The sequence below is a fragment of the Miniopterus schreibersii genome (genome assembly GCF_964146895.1).
Source record: "Miniopterus schreibersii genome assembly, chromosome: 1".
Lineage (NCBI taxonomy): Eukaryota > Metazoa > Chordata > Mammalia > Chiroptera > Miniopteridae > Miniopterus > Miniopterus schreibersii.
The window spans coordinates 170,007,573-170,026,528 of NC_138101.1; the positions used below are offsets into that span (position 1 = coordinate 170,007,573).

Consider the following 18,956-nt stretch of genomic DNA (forward strand, 5'->3'; position numbering starts at 1 on the left):
CAGCTCCGGCTCTCGGACCCCGCGGGCTCCCCGACTCCCCCACCGAGCCCAGGCGGAGCGGGAGAGCGGCCATGAAGCGAAGCCGCAGACGCCTGTCAGCTGCCTCCCGGCGCCGCCCGCGCCGCTCCCATTGTCACCGCCTCGACGCCGGAAGTGGAGCTGCGCGCGCGGGCTCAGCAGCCGGGCGGGGCCGACTAGCGAAGCCTACAATCGGCTAACCGCGCAGAGGCTCGTCTCTCGGCTGGTGAAGAACCTTGATCCTTGCGGGCCACCATCCCGGAAGTGGAGTTTAGAGGAAGCAAGTACTAGGGATGCTGTGGAGTAGTAAGTGCTCGAGATTCTGGGTGCGGATTCACACAACTTTGTGTGGCCTGTGCTGGCCCGCACGGACTCAAAGGTTTTAGTTACTTCGTCTGAAGGAGCTAGCTTCTATGCTGAGCCCGACCAGTTTGTTGGTGGGGGCAGAAGGTGCCGCTGATGAGTGGGCTTCGGGGCTTTTGATAAGTCAGATGAGAAAGCCGGTCTGCGCTCTTCCTCGGTGGAGGCCTTAGAGGTGAACTGATGCTCTAGTCTAGCGGCGCATCATGGCTCAGCGAGCAGTGTGGCTCATAGGCCACCAACCGGGAACTCCACTTTGTGGCACCGTCAGATTCTCCAGGTAAATGCAAGTCTGACTCCTCAGGGATGATCACTCGGAGGAATGGATCATGCAGCATAGTTTGAGCTGGTGCCTGGCACAGATTAAATACGTGTTTTCTAATACAGTGTTGTTTAGTACTGTATCTTAAAAGTTACCTCCACCTGCTTAGTATTGATACGGAGATGATGAAAGGAAGGAAACTTGAGCACTACACATTTTTAAAAACTTCTTTCATTAATAATCAGTCAATGACATTTTAACTTATTCTTTTGAAAAATCCTTGCTGAGCAATATCAGACTGTTATTTTCACCTTATGTTTCATTCCTTGAAATTTTCAGGTGGTTTACTTTAACGTTCCTGATTGTTGAAGAAAATTGAAAAAGTACGAAAAATAAATTGCTTTTTCTTAGCTGGTGTAAGCTTACCTGGTTTCATTTTTAGAATTTGCCACATTTTATCAAAATAGCTCTGTGAAGAGTGCTATATAAAATGTGGGTAGGGATTGAGTCATTTATTTCACCTTTTATTCTCAGTGGCTGTTGACATGTATTGCCAACAGATTCATTCTTCACTGAGGAAAGCTCTGTAGTGAAGTAGTAGCTATGAGTTGAGATTGAAGCAGAATAAAGATGAGCATAATTTTAAATGAAGAGTGCTTGGCAATGTGAGCATGAAAAATTTCCGCTTTGCCACCTAAACAGTTTTTGTTACTAGGGCATCAGAATTGATGTTTAGCATTTTCTCCCAGGATACCTGACTTACATTTCTTGTTGTACCTCAAGTATGGAGGTTAATAATATTCTTTAGTGTGGTTTATCAGCCTCACTGGTCTTATCCAAAGTACTCCTCGTTTTACTTATATATTCCTTTGGGTATCTTTATTTCTGCCATTCTCCCTGCCTCACAGGTAACCTATATCTTTGTTGCTGTCCATGTATTCACATGTTTGTATATGCATTTTCAAGTTACATAATTGTTCTGTAGTCTTCATTCCTGTTTCTTACATTTGTCAGATTTCTCAACATTATTTTAAAGAAACTTCCATGTTATTGTGAATTCATCTAGGGCAGCACTGGTTCAATAGAATTTTCTGCAATGATGGACATGGAAAATGTTCTAAATCTGTGCTAATATTGTACCCACTAACCCCATGCAGCTTTTGAAATATGACCACTGTAACTGAGAGATTAAATTTTGTTTAAAAGTTTAAAGAGTCACATATGGCTAGTGGCTACTATATTGGACAATGCAGATCTAGGTCATTACTTCTCCTTGCTCTGTAGTACTCATGGTTTATACCCTCCACCCTTTACCTAGCCTCTTCCCCAATAATGTATCCCGGTTCCCTCCAACTCTGCCAGCAGAACAGTGCTGCAGTAGAAAGCCTCAAAAGGTGCCTGGGGCATATCTATGCTCATTTTGACTAAATATTGCCAAATGATTGGCTCTTCCTAATACTTTCTCCAGTCTACACTCTCACCAACAGTGAGTGAGGGTTCCTATGTCTTTCTTAACACTCCAGTTTTTGCCAGGATAGTATTGTATTTTCATTTTACTTTCTCCCTATAGCAATGATTGTTAGCCCTTTGGCTTTCCTCTTCTGTGACTTGCCTATATATATCCTTTGTTCATTTTTTTCTTTGAGACTTGCTGGGGGGTTTTTCTCTGTTAATGTGCAGGAGTTTGTTGTATATTCTTGATATTAGTCCTGTGTCATTTTTTAGCTGTTACAGATATTTTCTCTTGATTTATCATTGCCAATTAACTTGATGTTGCCCTTGATTAAACAGAAATCACTAAGTTTATTGCAAACAAAGTAGTTAGTGCTTTGGGAGATTTGCTGAAGTCTTTCCCTGCCCTTGTTTCCCAAGGATACCTTCCTACATTATCTTCTCTTAACTTTATCATTTTATTTGTTATAAGGTAGATCTTTAATCTATCCATAGCCCATCTTTGGATATGGTGTTGATATAGGAATCCCATTTTGTTTTTCACTGTACTGCTGGCTAGTTTTCCAACATCATCTTCCAAGCAATACAGTTTTCTTCATTGATTTGTGGGGCTATTGATAGTTAATTATGTTTCCCATATAACCATTTGTCTCAGTTCTATTATTTTATTTTTCTGTTATTGTACCAATGCTATACTGTATTCACATCTGTGGCTTTGTAGCTTATCTGAATATCTCATAGAGGTAAGATTTATTTTCCTGCTTAGAAAAATAAGCTCCTTGAAGAAGTCATTCTTGTTTTCAGAATTTTTTCCCACTGTGCTCAGAATATTTCAGAAGAAAAATTTTGATATGTTTGGGTGAGCACTTCAACATCTCTATGGAAGCGGCAAGCTGGGTTCAAATAATTCATTTGTCATTTATTAATCTGTATCATTTTGGGTTCAGATAATTTATTTGTCACTTATTAATCTGTATTGTTGAATGGACTTGTTAAGTTTTATTATTTTCAGCTTTCTGACTTCTTGGGGTTGGTGGTAGGGCTAAACAGATATGCACTGACATATTACCCACATATGTGCCGAGAGATAATGGCCATCATTTAAGATTTAAAAAGGCAAATGATCTCTCCTGTATCTCACTACTTTTTCCCCTCACAAAAACACACACAAAAAAAAACCTTGGTTTAGGTTTTATTTTAGAAGTTTGCTGCCTGAATAGACATTGGTAATAGTATCACGTTAAGTCTGGCTGAGGTTGGTATTGTACCTCATAGTTGTAGGGCCATTTAAGGTGTAAGTCCTATTTTAGATAAAGCCTAGAATAAATCTGAAATGACAGGTTGAGTCATCCAACAAAAATATTTATTGAGCACACATTGAAGCATAGTAAAAGATCCCAGATTAACTTATGTTTACATTCAGTCATTAGATTCTTGTACTTAAGAAGAACTTTAATTATCCTTTAGGTAACAAGAGGATAAGACATTGTACTAGAGTTTAGTCTAAAGTTCAAAACTATTCTTATCCAGAGACTCAGAGAAAGAAATGGCAGTTATCCACTACTCCATTACTGGAGTACTAATTTTTTCCCCTTCTCTACCAAGAAAATGCGTCAGAGTGTAAGTGAATGAGGTTCGCTAATGCACTGATTACTTTGAATACATTCTTATTTTTCTTTTTTTAAATATATTTTTATTGATTTCAGCAGAAGGGAGAGGGAGAGAGAGAGAAACATCAGTGATGAGAGAGTCTTTGATCAGCTGCCTCCACGCCCCCTGCTGGGGATCAAGCCTGCAACCTAGGTCATAGCAGATGCTCAACCACTGAGCCAAGCCGACTGGGCTCTTATATTTCTTTTTACACAATATTAGTAAACATCAGTATTTTATTAGTAGAATTAGTGAAAAAAAGTTATTTTGGCCAGGTGTGTTCTTGATCCTTGACGAGAATTACTAGTATGTCCTTTAGCCACCCCTTTATTTTACAAATAAGAAAAAAGGCTTGCGAAAGTTAGGTGATTTACACAGACACTAATAGCCAGTTTGACTTTGTTTTGGACTGTGGAGTGAAGCGGGAAGGAATAGGGAAAGCATATATTTTTTGAACTAAGAAAATAATATGTAACATTTCTGTAAATGAACAAAAGCACCTCTTTTTTGATTCTCCCAAAAAAGGGGTGAATTAGTAATTTACCATCCAGCCTAGAATATGTAAATCATAAAAGATTATTCAGATTCTATTCTTTTTCTTACCCCATACTATCTTCCAGGGCCAGAGAGATAAACCATTATTACTAAAATGCTCATAGATTTTTTGTAGGGTTGGAAAGAAACTCGGATACCTGTTATTCACTGTAAGTTAAGTCGAATAGAACATTCCTTTTATAACTGTATCATCTCAACTAGTGAATGCAAAATTGTAGAGGGTTGAATTGAACCACTTCTTTTGATCCTACTCTACTAAGATGGAATCAGAAAAAAAGTTCCTATAGATGCCTAAAATGTTTCCAGGTATACACTCCTTGCCTGCCAAGTGGGAATCTGGTGAAGAGACTGAGGTTTCATATTAGATCCATGTGCTATACTTGTTTAAAAAAATTAGCTAAATTGAATTATTTTTAATAAAAGATAATGATACTTTATCATTTGAGATAATATACCAAGGATGCAACAGTTAGTTACTACAGCCAGAGCTTAACATATAATATTTTTTTGGTTGTGGTTTTTGTGGGTGTGTATGTATTTGTTTATTATTGAGTATTTTGTTACTACTATTTGCCTTCAGTTTTCAGTTTGTTTTTTGTTTTTTAATGCTTCCATTTTTATTTCACCTGGAAGAATCATTCGTATTGTTTTTGTTTCCATACTGAAGACGATATCCAACTGTTGAAAAACGAGCCAAAGTCTTCAATGGAGCAAGTTATGTGCCTATTCCCGAAGATGGTCCCTTTCTTAAATCACTACTCTTCGAACTTAGATTATTGGATGAAGATAAGGACTTCGTGGAAGGCCGTGATAGCTGTTCTCACATCAACAAAACGTCCGTCTACGGACTTAAAGTAGGAGGTGAAGAACTCTGGCCAGTTGTTGCTTTTCTGAAGAATGGCATAGTATACGCTTGTGTTCCACTAGTTGAACAAACTTTATCCTCTCGTCCACCATTAATTAGCATTAGTGCAATTTCACAAGGTTTTGAACTTCTTTTTGGGATACAGAATTTTCTTTACTCAAGTCAAAAAAATGACTCTGAGCTAAATACAAAATTGAGCCAATTGCCTGACTTGCTTCTTCAGGCTTGCCCATTTGGAACTTTGTTAGATGCTAACTTACAGAATTCATTGGACAGTATTAATTTTGCTTCTGTGACTCATCCACAAAAGCAGCCAGCCTGGAAAGTTGTAACATACAAAGGAAAACCACAAGTTTCTATTTCTATCACAGAAAAGGTAAAATCTATGCAATATGATAAACAGGATATAGCAGATACATGGCAAGTAGTTGGAGCTGTCACTTGCAAGGTGAGATTTTTCTCTGGTACTTGTTTTATCATACTATTTAACATCTATGGAGAAAAGTAAAATTGACTAACTTTAGTTTACATAGTTATATGACATTGTTGATTTTTATCTTAAACAGCAGTAGTTAGATGTTAGATTCATGTCAAATTTGGTAAAGTTATTTTGCATTCCTTAGTAATTGTATTAGTTTTCTCATCCCCGTAAGAATGTTAGAATCTAATTTAATAAGTATAAACTGAATATTTTAAAATTGTAATAGTATCTGCTGTTAATATTTGCTTATTTTATTATCTTTATAAATATCTGTCAAAAAACAAAACTTTTTTTGTTCTTCCTTGTTCGCGTATAGAGAGTCAAGTGGGAGATGGCCTAGAAGTTGAAACACTAAAATATTTTTAAGTTTTTTAGTAAGATTATTTGGCATTTTTATTTTCAAATGTGATTGATATTATTGTAACTGTCACCAAAAGAGCTTTATAAGACATTACACATGGTACTGTTTATATGCCTGCATGCTCTCTAAGTGCTTACATTTCATAGCACATATATTCTTGAATTTACATGTATGTAAAGAAGTAGATAAAACATAAAAAGGTGAAACATTTCATATTAGAATGGAAAACAAAGGTAGGCTGCATAATTAGAAAATGATATCCATTCAGCAGATATTTTTTTGAATGTCTCTTGAGCATAGCAATGTGCTAGACACTAGAGATATGAAGAAAAATAGAGGTCTGTGAAGCTGTCATATCTGACCCATGACCTTCCTAGAATACTGACTTCCTTTCCTTTCTACCTTCCAAGCTTCTCATTACCTCTCATTGGCAAACTAACCCAGACCACATAGGAAAAGATCCTAGACTTCTCTACATTGCAGAGGTTGACTGTTGAGGTGACAATACAGGATATAAGTTCTCACACAAAGCATCACCTGAGCTGAGGTTACAAAGAGAAAAGAAGATTGTAGCTGGAGGGAGTAGCACATAAAAAGCATGGAGGTATAAGACATTATAGTTTATTCAGGAAAATTCAAGAATCCAGTGGGTCTGCAGTATTAGTTGCAGGGCAGAAAATGATTAAAGTGGTAGATGGGAGCAAAACAATGAAAGGCTTTAAAAGTAATACAAAACTGAGAGGAAACTGCTGAAAGGTTTTGAGCATGAATACAATATGATTAGAATTATGTTCCATTAAAATAACTTGGCGCTGATGGAGGGTAGATTGATTAGAGGAAAACAAATCTAAATACATTTAGAGGACTATGACAAAAATTGTAAGGTTCTGTACCAATGTGTTTGCAACAGGAATGGAGAGAAGTCAGTGGATTTAAAATAGCATTTAGAGGGTTATAAATATAAGCAGAAGGCTCCAGGAAGACTCTCCTGGTCTCTGGCTTGGGTGTCTGAGAGCATGATAGAACTATTAAGAATGCAGAAAGCAAAAAGAACAAAATGTCTTGAGAGAAAAGTGAGTTAAATTGTGGAAAATGACTCAGATAAATTCAGAAAAGCCTCACCCAGACATACGCTTCCAAGATCTTTGTAATATGTTCCCTTTTGTATTGCAGTGTGATTTAGAAGGAATCATGCCAAATGTTACCATCAGCTTGAGTCTCCCCACCAATGGATCTCCACTTCAGGATATTCTAGTTCATCCTTGTGTGACTTCTCTTGACTCTGCCATTCTGACTTCTAGTAGCATTGATACAATGGATGATTCTGCATTTAGCGGACCTTACAAATTTCCATTCACTCCACCTTTAGAATCATTCAACTTATGTTACTACACTTCCCAGGTAAACAACCTTGGAAAAGTTGAGACTTTGGAAAACTTTTCATGAGTTATTTACCAGACAGTAATTGATCAATGAAGATGAAGATTCAGTTCTTTGAATAGGATGCCTCTTCTCTCTGGTGTCTATAACAGCACTGAATGATTTTAAAGTCATGGGTTGTTGTTTTTTTAATGTTCCCTAATAAGGAGCTTATGTTCATAAGGAAGCTCCTGGTATGATTTAGTCAAGGTTTGAACCATAATCATGTGAAAATACCTCTAATCCTAGGCAACTGTGGTTACAAATAATGTAATATTATTAATGGCCATTTATTGCTTATTGAATAGCTGCTGTGTATAACATTGTTCTAGGCACTTCACATGTGTTTTCTCTAGTACTTTTAAAACCCTTAAGATAGGTATTATTAGTCCTATTTTACAGATGAGGAGAGTCTCAGAGAAGAAGCTCAATGACTTGTACAATGTCATATAACTGATAAGTAGCAGAGCCTAGATTTGAACCCAAATTTTCCAGGCTCCAAAACCCAACATCTTTTTTACTGTACCATTTGTTTCTTGTTGTAATTGTGAAACAGGCATTTAGAAAAACCTACTCAAGCTAGCCTAAGTAAAGGGAATTTGCTTCGAGAATGCAAGAGGCAATTTCATTGTCATTCAAGGATAGGAAATTGACTCAGGCCGTACTGAACTAGAATCAGGAAATAAAAATTAAAAATCACTCTGTACTCTGACTCATCTCTGGTTCTCAGTCTCTTCTTCCAACTGCCTTTCTCTGCTTGTATGTGTCCTCCAGCCCCAGGATGTATACTGTAAAAGTAGGTCCTTCCTATTTCTTACTTCATATGTACCAGAAATAGTAATTAGCTCACCCTAGCCTACAGATTGTCTCCCTTTCAATCAATTATCGAAAACCGATTTAGTAAACTACTGCTAAGCTTGGGGGGGGGGGGGGCGCCAAGGGAGTCACAATATACAAATGGGACAACAGGAACTATGAGCAAGGTGTCGGTGCCTGTCCTATATCGCAGGTTATAGAGAACCTGGAAGGGGGGAACCTGGACGAGCAAGAGTAGGAAAATGAATGTAAGAATGTGTTGCACACCTTTGTAAGCCACCTTTCTCATCTCTGAATATAGAAAGAGATGGAAGAATCTTTGCCCTTAAAACGAATGTAGTTGCATCATCTGTTATCCAGACAACTGGAGTAATCCATTAGTCATTAAAGACACATCTATACATAATGAGTATCTTACTGCAAGACTTTTTCTCAATCACCATTAATATTTTAGACCCATTAACCTGAAATTTTATCAAAGTTTGTTTGTGTTTGTTTCCAGGTTCCTGTCCCACCAATTTTGGGCTTTTATCAAGTGAAAGAGGAGGAAGTACACCTAAAAATAACAGTTAATTTAAAACTTCATGAAAGTGTAAAAAATAATTTTGAATTCTGTGAAGCTCATATACCGTTTTACAATAGGTAGGAATAAAATAACATGATTGTTGCCTGCCTTAGTACGTTTCCACTGCCCTACAATAAATTACCTGTCTTTGTTTTTTCCCTTCTTTTTAAGATTTTTTTAATGTTATTCAAATGAGTGCTGATTCTGAACTAAAACATAATCATAAAATAATCTCTTTATCTTTTAAATGTATCTTTATTTTTCTTGTTAAACTTGCTAATATAAACTTAAGCCAGTGTAGCTTTCTCAGGAATTATCTTACTCCTGGCTTTATTTCTAGCAGTTTCTCTGTACTCTACATACAAGTCAAGCCCAACTAGCAACTATATGGTGAATTAAGTCAATCGTTACAGTGGAACAAGCAAGGATTAGGACACTTACCCCTGCACAGTAGAAAATCCACATACAGCTTTTGACTCCTCAAAAACTTAACTATAATCAGCCCTCCACACCTGTGGCTTCCCAACCATGGACTGAAAAGGTTGACCCTTGGACAGCATGGGTGCAAACTGTAGGGACCTGTGTTATTCACGGGTCAATTGTACTTCCTCATCACTTCTACTTTTGAACTCGTCTCTACAACATAGTTCTTTTCAAAGGGTATCTAAATGTATAGTAAAATTATAGTTTTAATGTTTTTCAATCCATGTGACTATTAATATATGTTTTATATGATTTTATAGTTGTCTTTAGAATTAACAATGAAATGCATATCATCACCAAATGTGTTCATTGTGTTTCTGGAGTTTTTTTGAGATGTATTATTTGTTCTATTCTACTCTGCAAACTTGAATATAGAAGTGTTTCTATGCTTTCCTTGTATCAAGTAACAGTAGCAAGATTTGACTTAGATTCTGTAAAGATGTTATATCTGTAATCATTTTTTTTTGTATTGTGTCCTTTTTTAAAGAGGTCCAATCACACATGTGGAATACAAAATTAGTTTTGGCCAGCTCGAAGTATTTCGAGAGAAAAGCTTATTGATCTGGACTATTGGTGAGCCAGCTTTTGTTTATTCATTATTTTTCATTCATTTGCTATAGAATCTGTTTAATTTAGGATATTTGATTGGTATATTTTTGTTTTTAGGACAGAAGTTCCCAAAATCAATGGAAATTAGTCTTTCTGGAACTGTAACTTTTGGAGGAAAAAGCCATGAGAAGCAGCCATTTGATCACATTTGCATTGGGGGTACAGCATATTTAAAGGTAAATATATTTGTATGGCTCACCACATTAGAAACCTTTCCTTTGTTTCTAAATTGCATATATCTAATTGATTTTTAATGTTTTCTAGCCATTTTTTAAAACTCTTGGGTTTTTGTCTATGCTGTTCTGTTTTGATTTTTGTGAGATTCTTTTTGTTTAGTGTTAGTTACTTTTTATTTCACTTAGTACTTTAAAATATTTAAGGTGGAACAGGTAAGTATGACCTAAACACTTCAACTCAGTCTAGTTCTGCCCGGCTATAGTTATCACATTTGAGATTTGTATACCAAAAATGTAAGGTGTAGTCCTGTTCCCCTAGCGATTTTTTTTCAGTGATCCATGTCAGCAGTTGATCCATGCTAACTGCTTTTGGTGTTTCGAGGAAAGATTGATCACTTCTGATCAAAGTGCTCAAGGAAAGTACTGGAATAGAGATGGAATTTAAGCAAAACTCTGAGGCTCAGATAAGCTTGAATATGACGCCATGAAGATTGACTAACATTTGTTTAGGTTAAAGAGATAACATACTCAGAGGAATGAAGGATAACAAAGCATGCTTCAGAACCAGTACCAGGAACAATAGTAACACATAAGGCTGGATAAATGGTTTAGGTCTGGATTGTAGAGGGTTTGAATCTAACTTTTATTCCTTTGTTAGAAATTGTCATAATAACTATAGGCAAATAAAATATTCTTCAGCTCTATTAGTATCCCAGATGTAAGGTAATAAGTTAATGATGCTGAGCTTCTGTAGTGTCACAAAAAGAGGAAGGAAGAGAATAAAAGGAGGAGACTGTATAGGAGTTCTAACAAAGGTAAAGCATTGGTCACTAATTAAATATAGAGACAGGAAAAGTCACAGATGGTGTTATTAAAAAAGTATGTAACTTAAACCAGACTTGAAACTCCAACAGAGCGGAGACCATGTGAGTCTCATTCATTCATTGTTTTACTACCAACATCTAGTCCAGTGCCTACCACATAAATTTTTATGAATGGATCAATATAGTACTCAGAAGAAAATACCCATGTGGAGAAAGCTGAGAGGGAGTAGGCTTCATATCATGTACGTTGCTTGTAATAGCAGCATATCCCAGTATAAGTGTCCGCTAAGTAGCTAAAAACTTGGAGCTTGATTCTCAAGAGAGAGCTCAGCTCTGTGTAGGGTTTAGGAGTTATCCATGGAGAAGAAATAGTTGAGGCAATGGAAATAAGATCAGAAAAAGATAAGAGAAAATAAGGAAGATTCGGAAAAACCAATGAAGGAAATCGAAGAGGTGATAAAAAACGTAACAGGAAAACCTAAATAGTATGGTGTCGAGGAAGAGAGACTGAAGTCTATACATAAATGCACTAGGGGAGATGGTTGTGACGTTAGAAGTACACTCACGATGTTCATTTCTTCTCTCTTGGTTTCAACTGTGTACACAAGCTTTGTTTCAAGGATTATGATAAAAATTCCTGCTTTCAGATATGTTTCAGAAAAAATGTGGCATATTACTACACTGTATGTCTTTCAAAGGTAGGGATTTGACCTTTCATTTCTATCACCTAACCAGTTACAGTTTAATCGAAAGCATGTACTACATATTTGTGTTCAGTGAATAGACTTATTTTTATAATATGTAGTTTTTTGGAAATCAACCTTGTCATAACTTTCAGCATCCAGAATTATACTTAACAAGCAAACAAAAACCCTTTACTATTGAGATAATTTGAGTTGCAACAGGAAAAAAGTTGCAAAGATCTGAAAATTACATTCTATGCAAGTGATCAGTTAGTTTGGTAATCAAAGGGAGAAAGTTAGGAAATGGGAGAAATTTGCAGGGAAGGAAGGGAGATGGAAGAAAAAAAGTATAGAAAAGGTAGATATCAGGATATTGTAAAATCAGGAGCTCTTAGCAGCAAGATGAAGTGAACCACAGCCAAAGGAGACTGGAGCTCTGTAAGATATAGAACTTTCATAGTTAATGTGAATATCATTGTGACTCAGGCACCCAAGGCTATGCTTTCAGAGAAGGTACTAATGGCCCTTTCTATTATATATAGTCCAACATAATAATGGCTATACTGATGACACCACATTATCAATTAAATCTCGGAACTATGGATTACATTTTAGAAAGGTTTCATAGGCGAGAGAAGGGTGATTTCTAAGCTTAGTTATGTAAAAGTTAAATTTTAGTTTTTTGGAAAATTAAGTAGAGCATCTCATTTCTTCTAAACACCAGAATAAACTGGTAGGTGTTTCTCTTTTAGTAATTGCATTCTTGTGTTTTGGTAGGAGCTGTATATGTTTCTGCCTGTTGAAGAATTATGACCTGAATTATCACAACCACATAGTCTTAGGGATAGACGAGAATATCCAGGACAGCAGACACCATAGGGGAAGGAGCACCAGCTTTTATAATCAGTCAGGTCTGAGTTTAATGCCAGCTCTGCTATTTACATGCTGGGATGCTAATTGCTTCCATCTCTGAACTTCAGTTCCCTCATTCATACAATAGGGATACCTTGCAGTATGGATTAGAGTTCATATTAGTGAAGCACCTGGTAGATGTGAAGGACTTCATGATGCCAGCCTTCCAAAGAAATCGCCCTAATGCAAAGGGGAAACAGTGTGTGTATATGTGTACATATGCACACACACAATATTCAGGTTTAATATTTGTGACTTAAATTTTGTGAAGTAAATTCCTAAAATTGCATCAAGGGGGAAAATGTGACAATCATTTTTACCAAAGAATCACCTCAGTTTGATACATTTCTCTTCTTTTTCTAGCTTCATTTTAAGATCTTAGATTACACACTTACTGGATGTTACGCGGATCAGCATTCAGTTCAAGTTTTTGCATCAGGAAAGCCAAAAATAAGTACATGTAAGTTGTCATAGATTCATACTAACTTGAGGGAATTAAAATGATGTTATGCAGTTATTACCTAAGGTAAAATTAAAATGTAACAGAAAGGGATCGGAGAATAATCCCAATTTATAAAAATTCTGGCCTGATCCTATTCTGTATAACAGTTTATATACTTTACACTGCCCTCTGCCTTCTGTTTGTGAAATTGTCTGGATGAGCTAGGACTGGCAGAGATGGGCTTTAGTATAAAGTTGGATTTATTTTGCTCTGTTTATAATGTACACATATTTGGGGGTTGTTCACAGGGGCTTTGGTGTTGGACAGACAAGGGTTTAAGTCTAGCTCAGACAGTTTGTTATCTATGTAATTTTAGGCAAGTTAGTGAACTTGTTTCCTCATCTGTAAAATGGAAATAATAGTGTTATATACCTCAGGATTGTTTTGAGGTTTAAATAAAATTATATTGACCAAGCACTTAGCATGATGCTTAGCATGTAGCATGGATTCTATAAATGTTAGATATGATTATTTAAAATTTTAAATATTTCTAGCAAACATTGTAGTCAATGAACATTATTTAATACACTCTCTGTTTTATGAATTGGAGGGCAATAGGAAGAAGGTTTCCTGCCTTTGGTGAGTTAGTTAGCTGTAAAAAGAAATATGTATATAGTATATATGAAAATATAGGGAGACAAAAAGCAATTTATAAGTGAATCCAAAATTATTTAATTCAGATCAAATACACATATGTGGCATAGAACAGAAAAATAGCTAGAATGAGGTAGAGTTCTCTAAACATAAGCAGATACCTTTTGCTTCATATATTAAGGAGAATAAAGCTGTTATATTTAGGTAAATATATTTTTTAAAATATATCATTTATTGATTTCAGAGAGAGGAAGGGAAAGGGAGAAAGAGAGGTAGAAATATCAATGATGAGACAGTTGTCATTGATCAGCTGCCTCCTGCACACCCCCAGCTGGGGATCGAGTCCGCAACCCAGGCATGTGCCCTGACCGGGAATCGAACCGCGATCTCTGGATCCTAGGTCGATGCTCAACTGCTGAGCCATGCCTGGCTGAGCTAGATAAGTATTTTTTTAAGCTAAGGATTAGGGTCCTTAAAATAGGAAAGATAGGACAGGACTTCTTACTGATAGTTTCAAAAGAATTATAGAACTCAGAACTACAGTGTTCTAAGCAATTACTTGTGAAGGGCAATGTTACCTCTCAATGTTACTAAGTTCCCAAATTTGAAAAAAATAAATAAAAAGTTAAGGTAATATATCCGTATATCCTTTTACTATGAAGAAGGGCATGAAAAGGAAAGGTAGAAAAGGCAGAATTAGATATTTATTGATGTATGTGAAAATAAGACTTTACATGTATCCAGCTCCAAATGAGCATTGTCTTCATTTTTACATATCAGAAAACTTCAAAGAGGGCTGTCATTTGTCCAAAGCTGCAAAGCTACTAAAGCTAAAAACTTAGATTTGATCTGAACTCTAAGAAACCACCTAAGCAGTCTTTTAAACAACATTGCTAGAAAGTTGGGTATTTATTTCTATCTCTGAAACTTTGAATGGGTAGAGAATAATTGCAAGGTCAAAATCAGGACCTTGGTAAAGAGGTTACAAAAGGGAAACCAATAAAAAAAATTTTACTGTTTTTGTGCTTGAAGTAATGGTCCATAAGAAACAGGATTTAGGGGAAATGTGAGGGGGAAAAATTGGTCGATTTGGCATAAATGGTGGGTTCCTTAAATATATTAATGAATTCATAATTTTAAAGTGGTAATAGTTATAATAATGCCTTGAAAATGTCAAATTAAAAAGAATATTTTCAAGTATTGCCTTCCTTGAAATAATTGTGTTCCACAATTTTAAAATATCAATTTCTTAACTGAATTTTTGTTAATATAATATAGTCTTATCATTTTTTTTCATTTTTCAGACCGGAAACTAATTTCTTCTGACTATTACATCTGGAATTCTAAAGCTCCTGCTCCAGTAACATATGGATCATTATTACTGTAATTATCTCATGTTTAAATAGAATTTATATAATAGTAACATAGCCTAAATTAAATCAGAGTCTTTTATTTTTAAGGTGTATGCATCTAACCTATGAGAAATCATTAAACGATTTAATTATAAAAATGCTTGTTTGTTGTTTTTAGTCTGAAATAATTTGCGGGGAAAAAGCATTTTAAAGACTAATGTCTCCAACTTTGTTACCCTTTGATTTTACTCAAATATGATTCAGAGCATAAACCAGTAGTGATTCATTTTAGGCTTATTTTATATTAGTCCTGGGTCACCCTGCCATACATGTTCCTTCCTGCGCCTGTGGCAGACGTGGCTAATCAAGCAGTGTCCTCTTTCTGCATTGAGCTTCCTGCACACAGTCCCAGGCTCTTCTTCAGTGCAGAGCTGCAGGCAGCCACTCCTGATGGATTGCGAATGATGTACAAGATAAGAAACTGTGTGCTCTTCCGAACCTGAATACTAAACTCCTAGTGCATTGTGTTGTTACAGAATACCAGAGACCACGTTAGAAACAACTGTAAATCTCTTGAAAAAACAGCCAAGAAAAACAAAGGAAAATTGTTTAAATAGTAAACTGTTCTTAATCAGAACTGTTTCACTTAATAAAGAACCTGCCTAATTCTATGTAAGGTGTTTATCTCTGTTCTAGAGTTACTATACAGGTAAGCTTATTAATCTGCCACAGTGACAATTTGCTTTAGGGTGTCAATGAGAATAGTAAGAGGGATGGTATGTCTTCAGAAGGTGAGCAGAGTGTTTTGTGTTCACTTAACATGTGTAGCCAAATTTTTAAAGATAAATTTAGGTATAATACTGCTTTTTTCATGTTTTGTTATTATTAAGTTCATTAATGAGTACATTCAAGTGAAAACTCATGTAGCATATTTTCTTTAAATGTGCCACTCTCACTCTTATTATTGTCTTGGTTTCCTCAGGAACCATCTAGTCATGCTCTTTATTCTTTACCTGTCTTGACAATTATATGTCTTGTTCTGTTTTCAAAGCAGTTCATTGTCAAGTTGGACTTTAAGTGGCCATCCAAGAAAAGATGAAATATCAAGATCCTCAAAACTTAATCCATGTCAAGTTTCTTTTCACAGAACAGAATTAGAAGCGTTATGAAAAATATACATTAAAGATTAGTATTCAATTAAGTTATATCTTGGTTTCTATTTTTTAATGAGTCTCCTAAGGAAAAGCTTAGAAAAGGCTGCTAACTCCTTGAGGGAGTTATGATAGTTTGAAAGGATATTGCATATAAATTTAGGATTTGAAATAAGATTTTTTAATTAAGGTCAATCCTACTCATTATAAACTCATTTTCTGCAAGGCATTATCATGGCATAATGTTCTGCGTTCAAAATGATTCCAAGTAACAAAGGAAACAGAATAACTAACTGCCTGACCAGGACTTTAACTTGTTAGTCTAGCTTAATCAATAGATAATCAGTAGTAAAAACCTTCCTTTTGAAAGAATAAAAAAATTTCTCCCCTTTAGTTATTTGATCTCTCTTAAACTCAAGGAAAGCTTATCATTTAACTTATGTTAATATTAATGGAGCCATTTGGACACCTTGATTGTATAAATGTTTAGCAAAGTACACTAAGCTAGGCAAAAGGCATTTAACTGGTGACTAGGCAGAGATTCAGTATGATGATCCTCTAGGACAGGAGTGGGGAACATCTGGCCCTGCCAAGGCCTCACCAAAGAGAAGCAGTCCCAGCCATCACATTAGGGGTGAGTTAATTAAATGTTTGACCAAATGTAGCAGCAAATTTTTAAGTTGATAATTTTGTATGGCCCTTGAATGATGGCCATACAAATGGCCCTTGGCAGAAAAAAGGTTTCCCGACCCCTGCCCTAGGGAAAACTTTATAAACAATCAGAAAAACCAATGAATCTTTGATATGATACTTCTAGAAACCTAAGGAAAATCTAGGGAATACTGGAAAAGTGTCCGGGGCATGGGCAACCCGAGGCCATCTGTTGCCGTTCCATTCTAACATAGCGCCACAGAACTAAAACCAACTCATGTTTTCATCCCTTTGAGATCAGCTGGACACATTGTGATGCTTTTGATTTTGTCTAGAAACCTGTCACTTCGGGATAATTTCTGAAGACAAAGTCTGTTTCCCGTTTGGTAGGTGACCTGTTTAATGTTTTCCCTGTGTCTGGGAACTCCTTAGTGTAATTAGCGACCTTTGAACTCCACAACTAATCCTGAGCTATTTTGTATTCCTTACTCATCTTTAAGGCTGGACCTTTCTTTTCTTCAGAGTCCGCTGCCACAATTAAAGAAGAAACAGCTGCATTTCAAAGGGATTCCGATTCCAGAAGCTTAATCGTGATTGACATGTTCTTATTCTAAGCTATAAGACACTCTTAAGAGTCCTTTCTTGGGTTAAAACTTCAATCATTTTCTAAAAAATTATCTCACTATGGATTTTATTCATTTTCTTTGATAACTATTCTTTGCATTTTTTAACTTGAAAGATGCTTTGCATTTGCAGTGAATATGAGCATCCAAAGATTTGGATGGTGTCAGACCTACTCTAGATGCAAAATTGCTAACTGCCCTTTTAGCCCCAAAATATGATTATAAGATCTGTTGTCTATCAGACGGGTAATTATTCTTCAGTAGACCCAAAAGGTACAAAAACTGTTAAATTTCTGAATATGTGCTCCAGAAAAGATGGTTCATAATTTTGGTAAAACCTTCTCTAAACAATATTTTTTTAAACTTTTTAAAGCAGCAGTACCCTTACAGAGGTGGGCATTTTTTTTCTTTTTTAAATAATTTTTTCCAATATCAGGTTGGAAGTAAATAACCTTGTCAGGAATTCTTACAAGAATTATTTGTTTTAAAATGTTTTCTTGATTAAACAGTCTCATAAAATTTCAGTGTTCTACACCAACTAAATTTTTATAAGCTAAAATTATTCTGATTTCATGTATTGTGTGATTTAAGGTCTCTCAAAACACAACTTTATACATAATAACAGCTAATATTCTTCTTCTTTTTTTATTATAGTATTTCAAACCACTTTATAACCTTCATAGACCCCTGCACCACTCCTGGGAGGTAGGCAGGTCGAGTTTTCATACAGAGCCTCTGCAGGGCCGGCTGCCGCAGCAGAACGGTTGTTTCTAAGACAAAAGTCAGAAAAGGGATGTTAATAAACAGTCCTCAGGTTTAAGGGACTTTTTTAGGATTACATCTTAAATTCCAACAAATCAGATTTAGGAGTTACTGAAAGTGAAATTGATCCATCCCTCATCCAAACTTTGCAATACTTTCCTGTTCTGACATCATTTAGATAGTTAGCTGTGTTATCAGATTAGAAACCATTGTACCGCGCCGCTGAAAGGGAAAGGAGGCAAGAAGCTAAACAGAGGGTGAATTCTGAACCTTTTAACCTGGCTGAAGTACGTCGGTCCCTGTTATGCAAATACCTTCAATCCTCCGCTAAGTTCAGTGGAAATAATTTTCTTGAATGACAGGTTTATTCAGCAAGGATTCAGTTGGTGATTAATCCCCCTTTGATCTAGGGTATTTCACTTAACGACCAGTTACCTCGTTCTGACAAAGTGCAACTGAGATTAGGGAGCTCACGAGAACACTACCAGGGTGTGTGTTCATTCTCTAGCCTTTTAAAGCAAGGGCCAAGAATGCAATTTATTTTCAGTATTTGAAGATGTAAAGTCCTCTCTGCTAAGTTAGAAAGTCAATTGAATACCAAATGAAGTTTTATTTCTTACGTAATAGAATAAACTTTTTTTTTTTTTGCTTTGCCTAACAATGATTTTAGGAAACATAGGCTTTGAAGAAAGAAGAAACAAAGACTGCATTCTAAGTATATCTTCTAGTTTTGTTTCATGTACTACAGTGTATACTTACTGGCCCTGAGATAACCCAAAAATGAAAGCAATGGCTTCAACTTAGGTTGAGAAAATGCTTCTGTTTCATTA

At 36.0% G+C, this 18,956-nt stretch overlaps 1 protein-coding gene across 1 annotated transcript; it reads left to right on the forward strand.

Moving 5' to 3' along the window:
* Window positions 1–144: 144 nt before the first annotated feature.
* Window positions 145–16,143, forward strand: AP5M1 (adaptor related protein complex 5 subunit mu 1). The gene is made up of 8 exons (XM_081143555.1): window positions 145–658; window positions 4,965–5,610; window positions 7,178–7,405; window positions 8,742–8,881; window positions 9,775–9,860; window positions 9,954–10,072; window positions 12,855–12,951; window positions 14,892–16,143. The coding sequence occupies exons 1-8, from the start codon at window positions 585–587 to the stop codon at window positions 14,972–14,974; spliced, it is 1,473 nt and encodes a 490-aa protein (XP_080999681.1). The 5' UTR covers window positions 145–584; the 3' UTR covers window positions 14,975–16,143.
* Window positions 16,144–18,956: the final 2,813 nt, after the last annotated feature.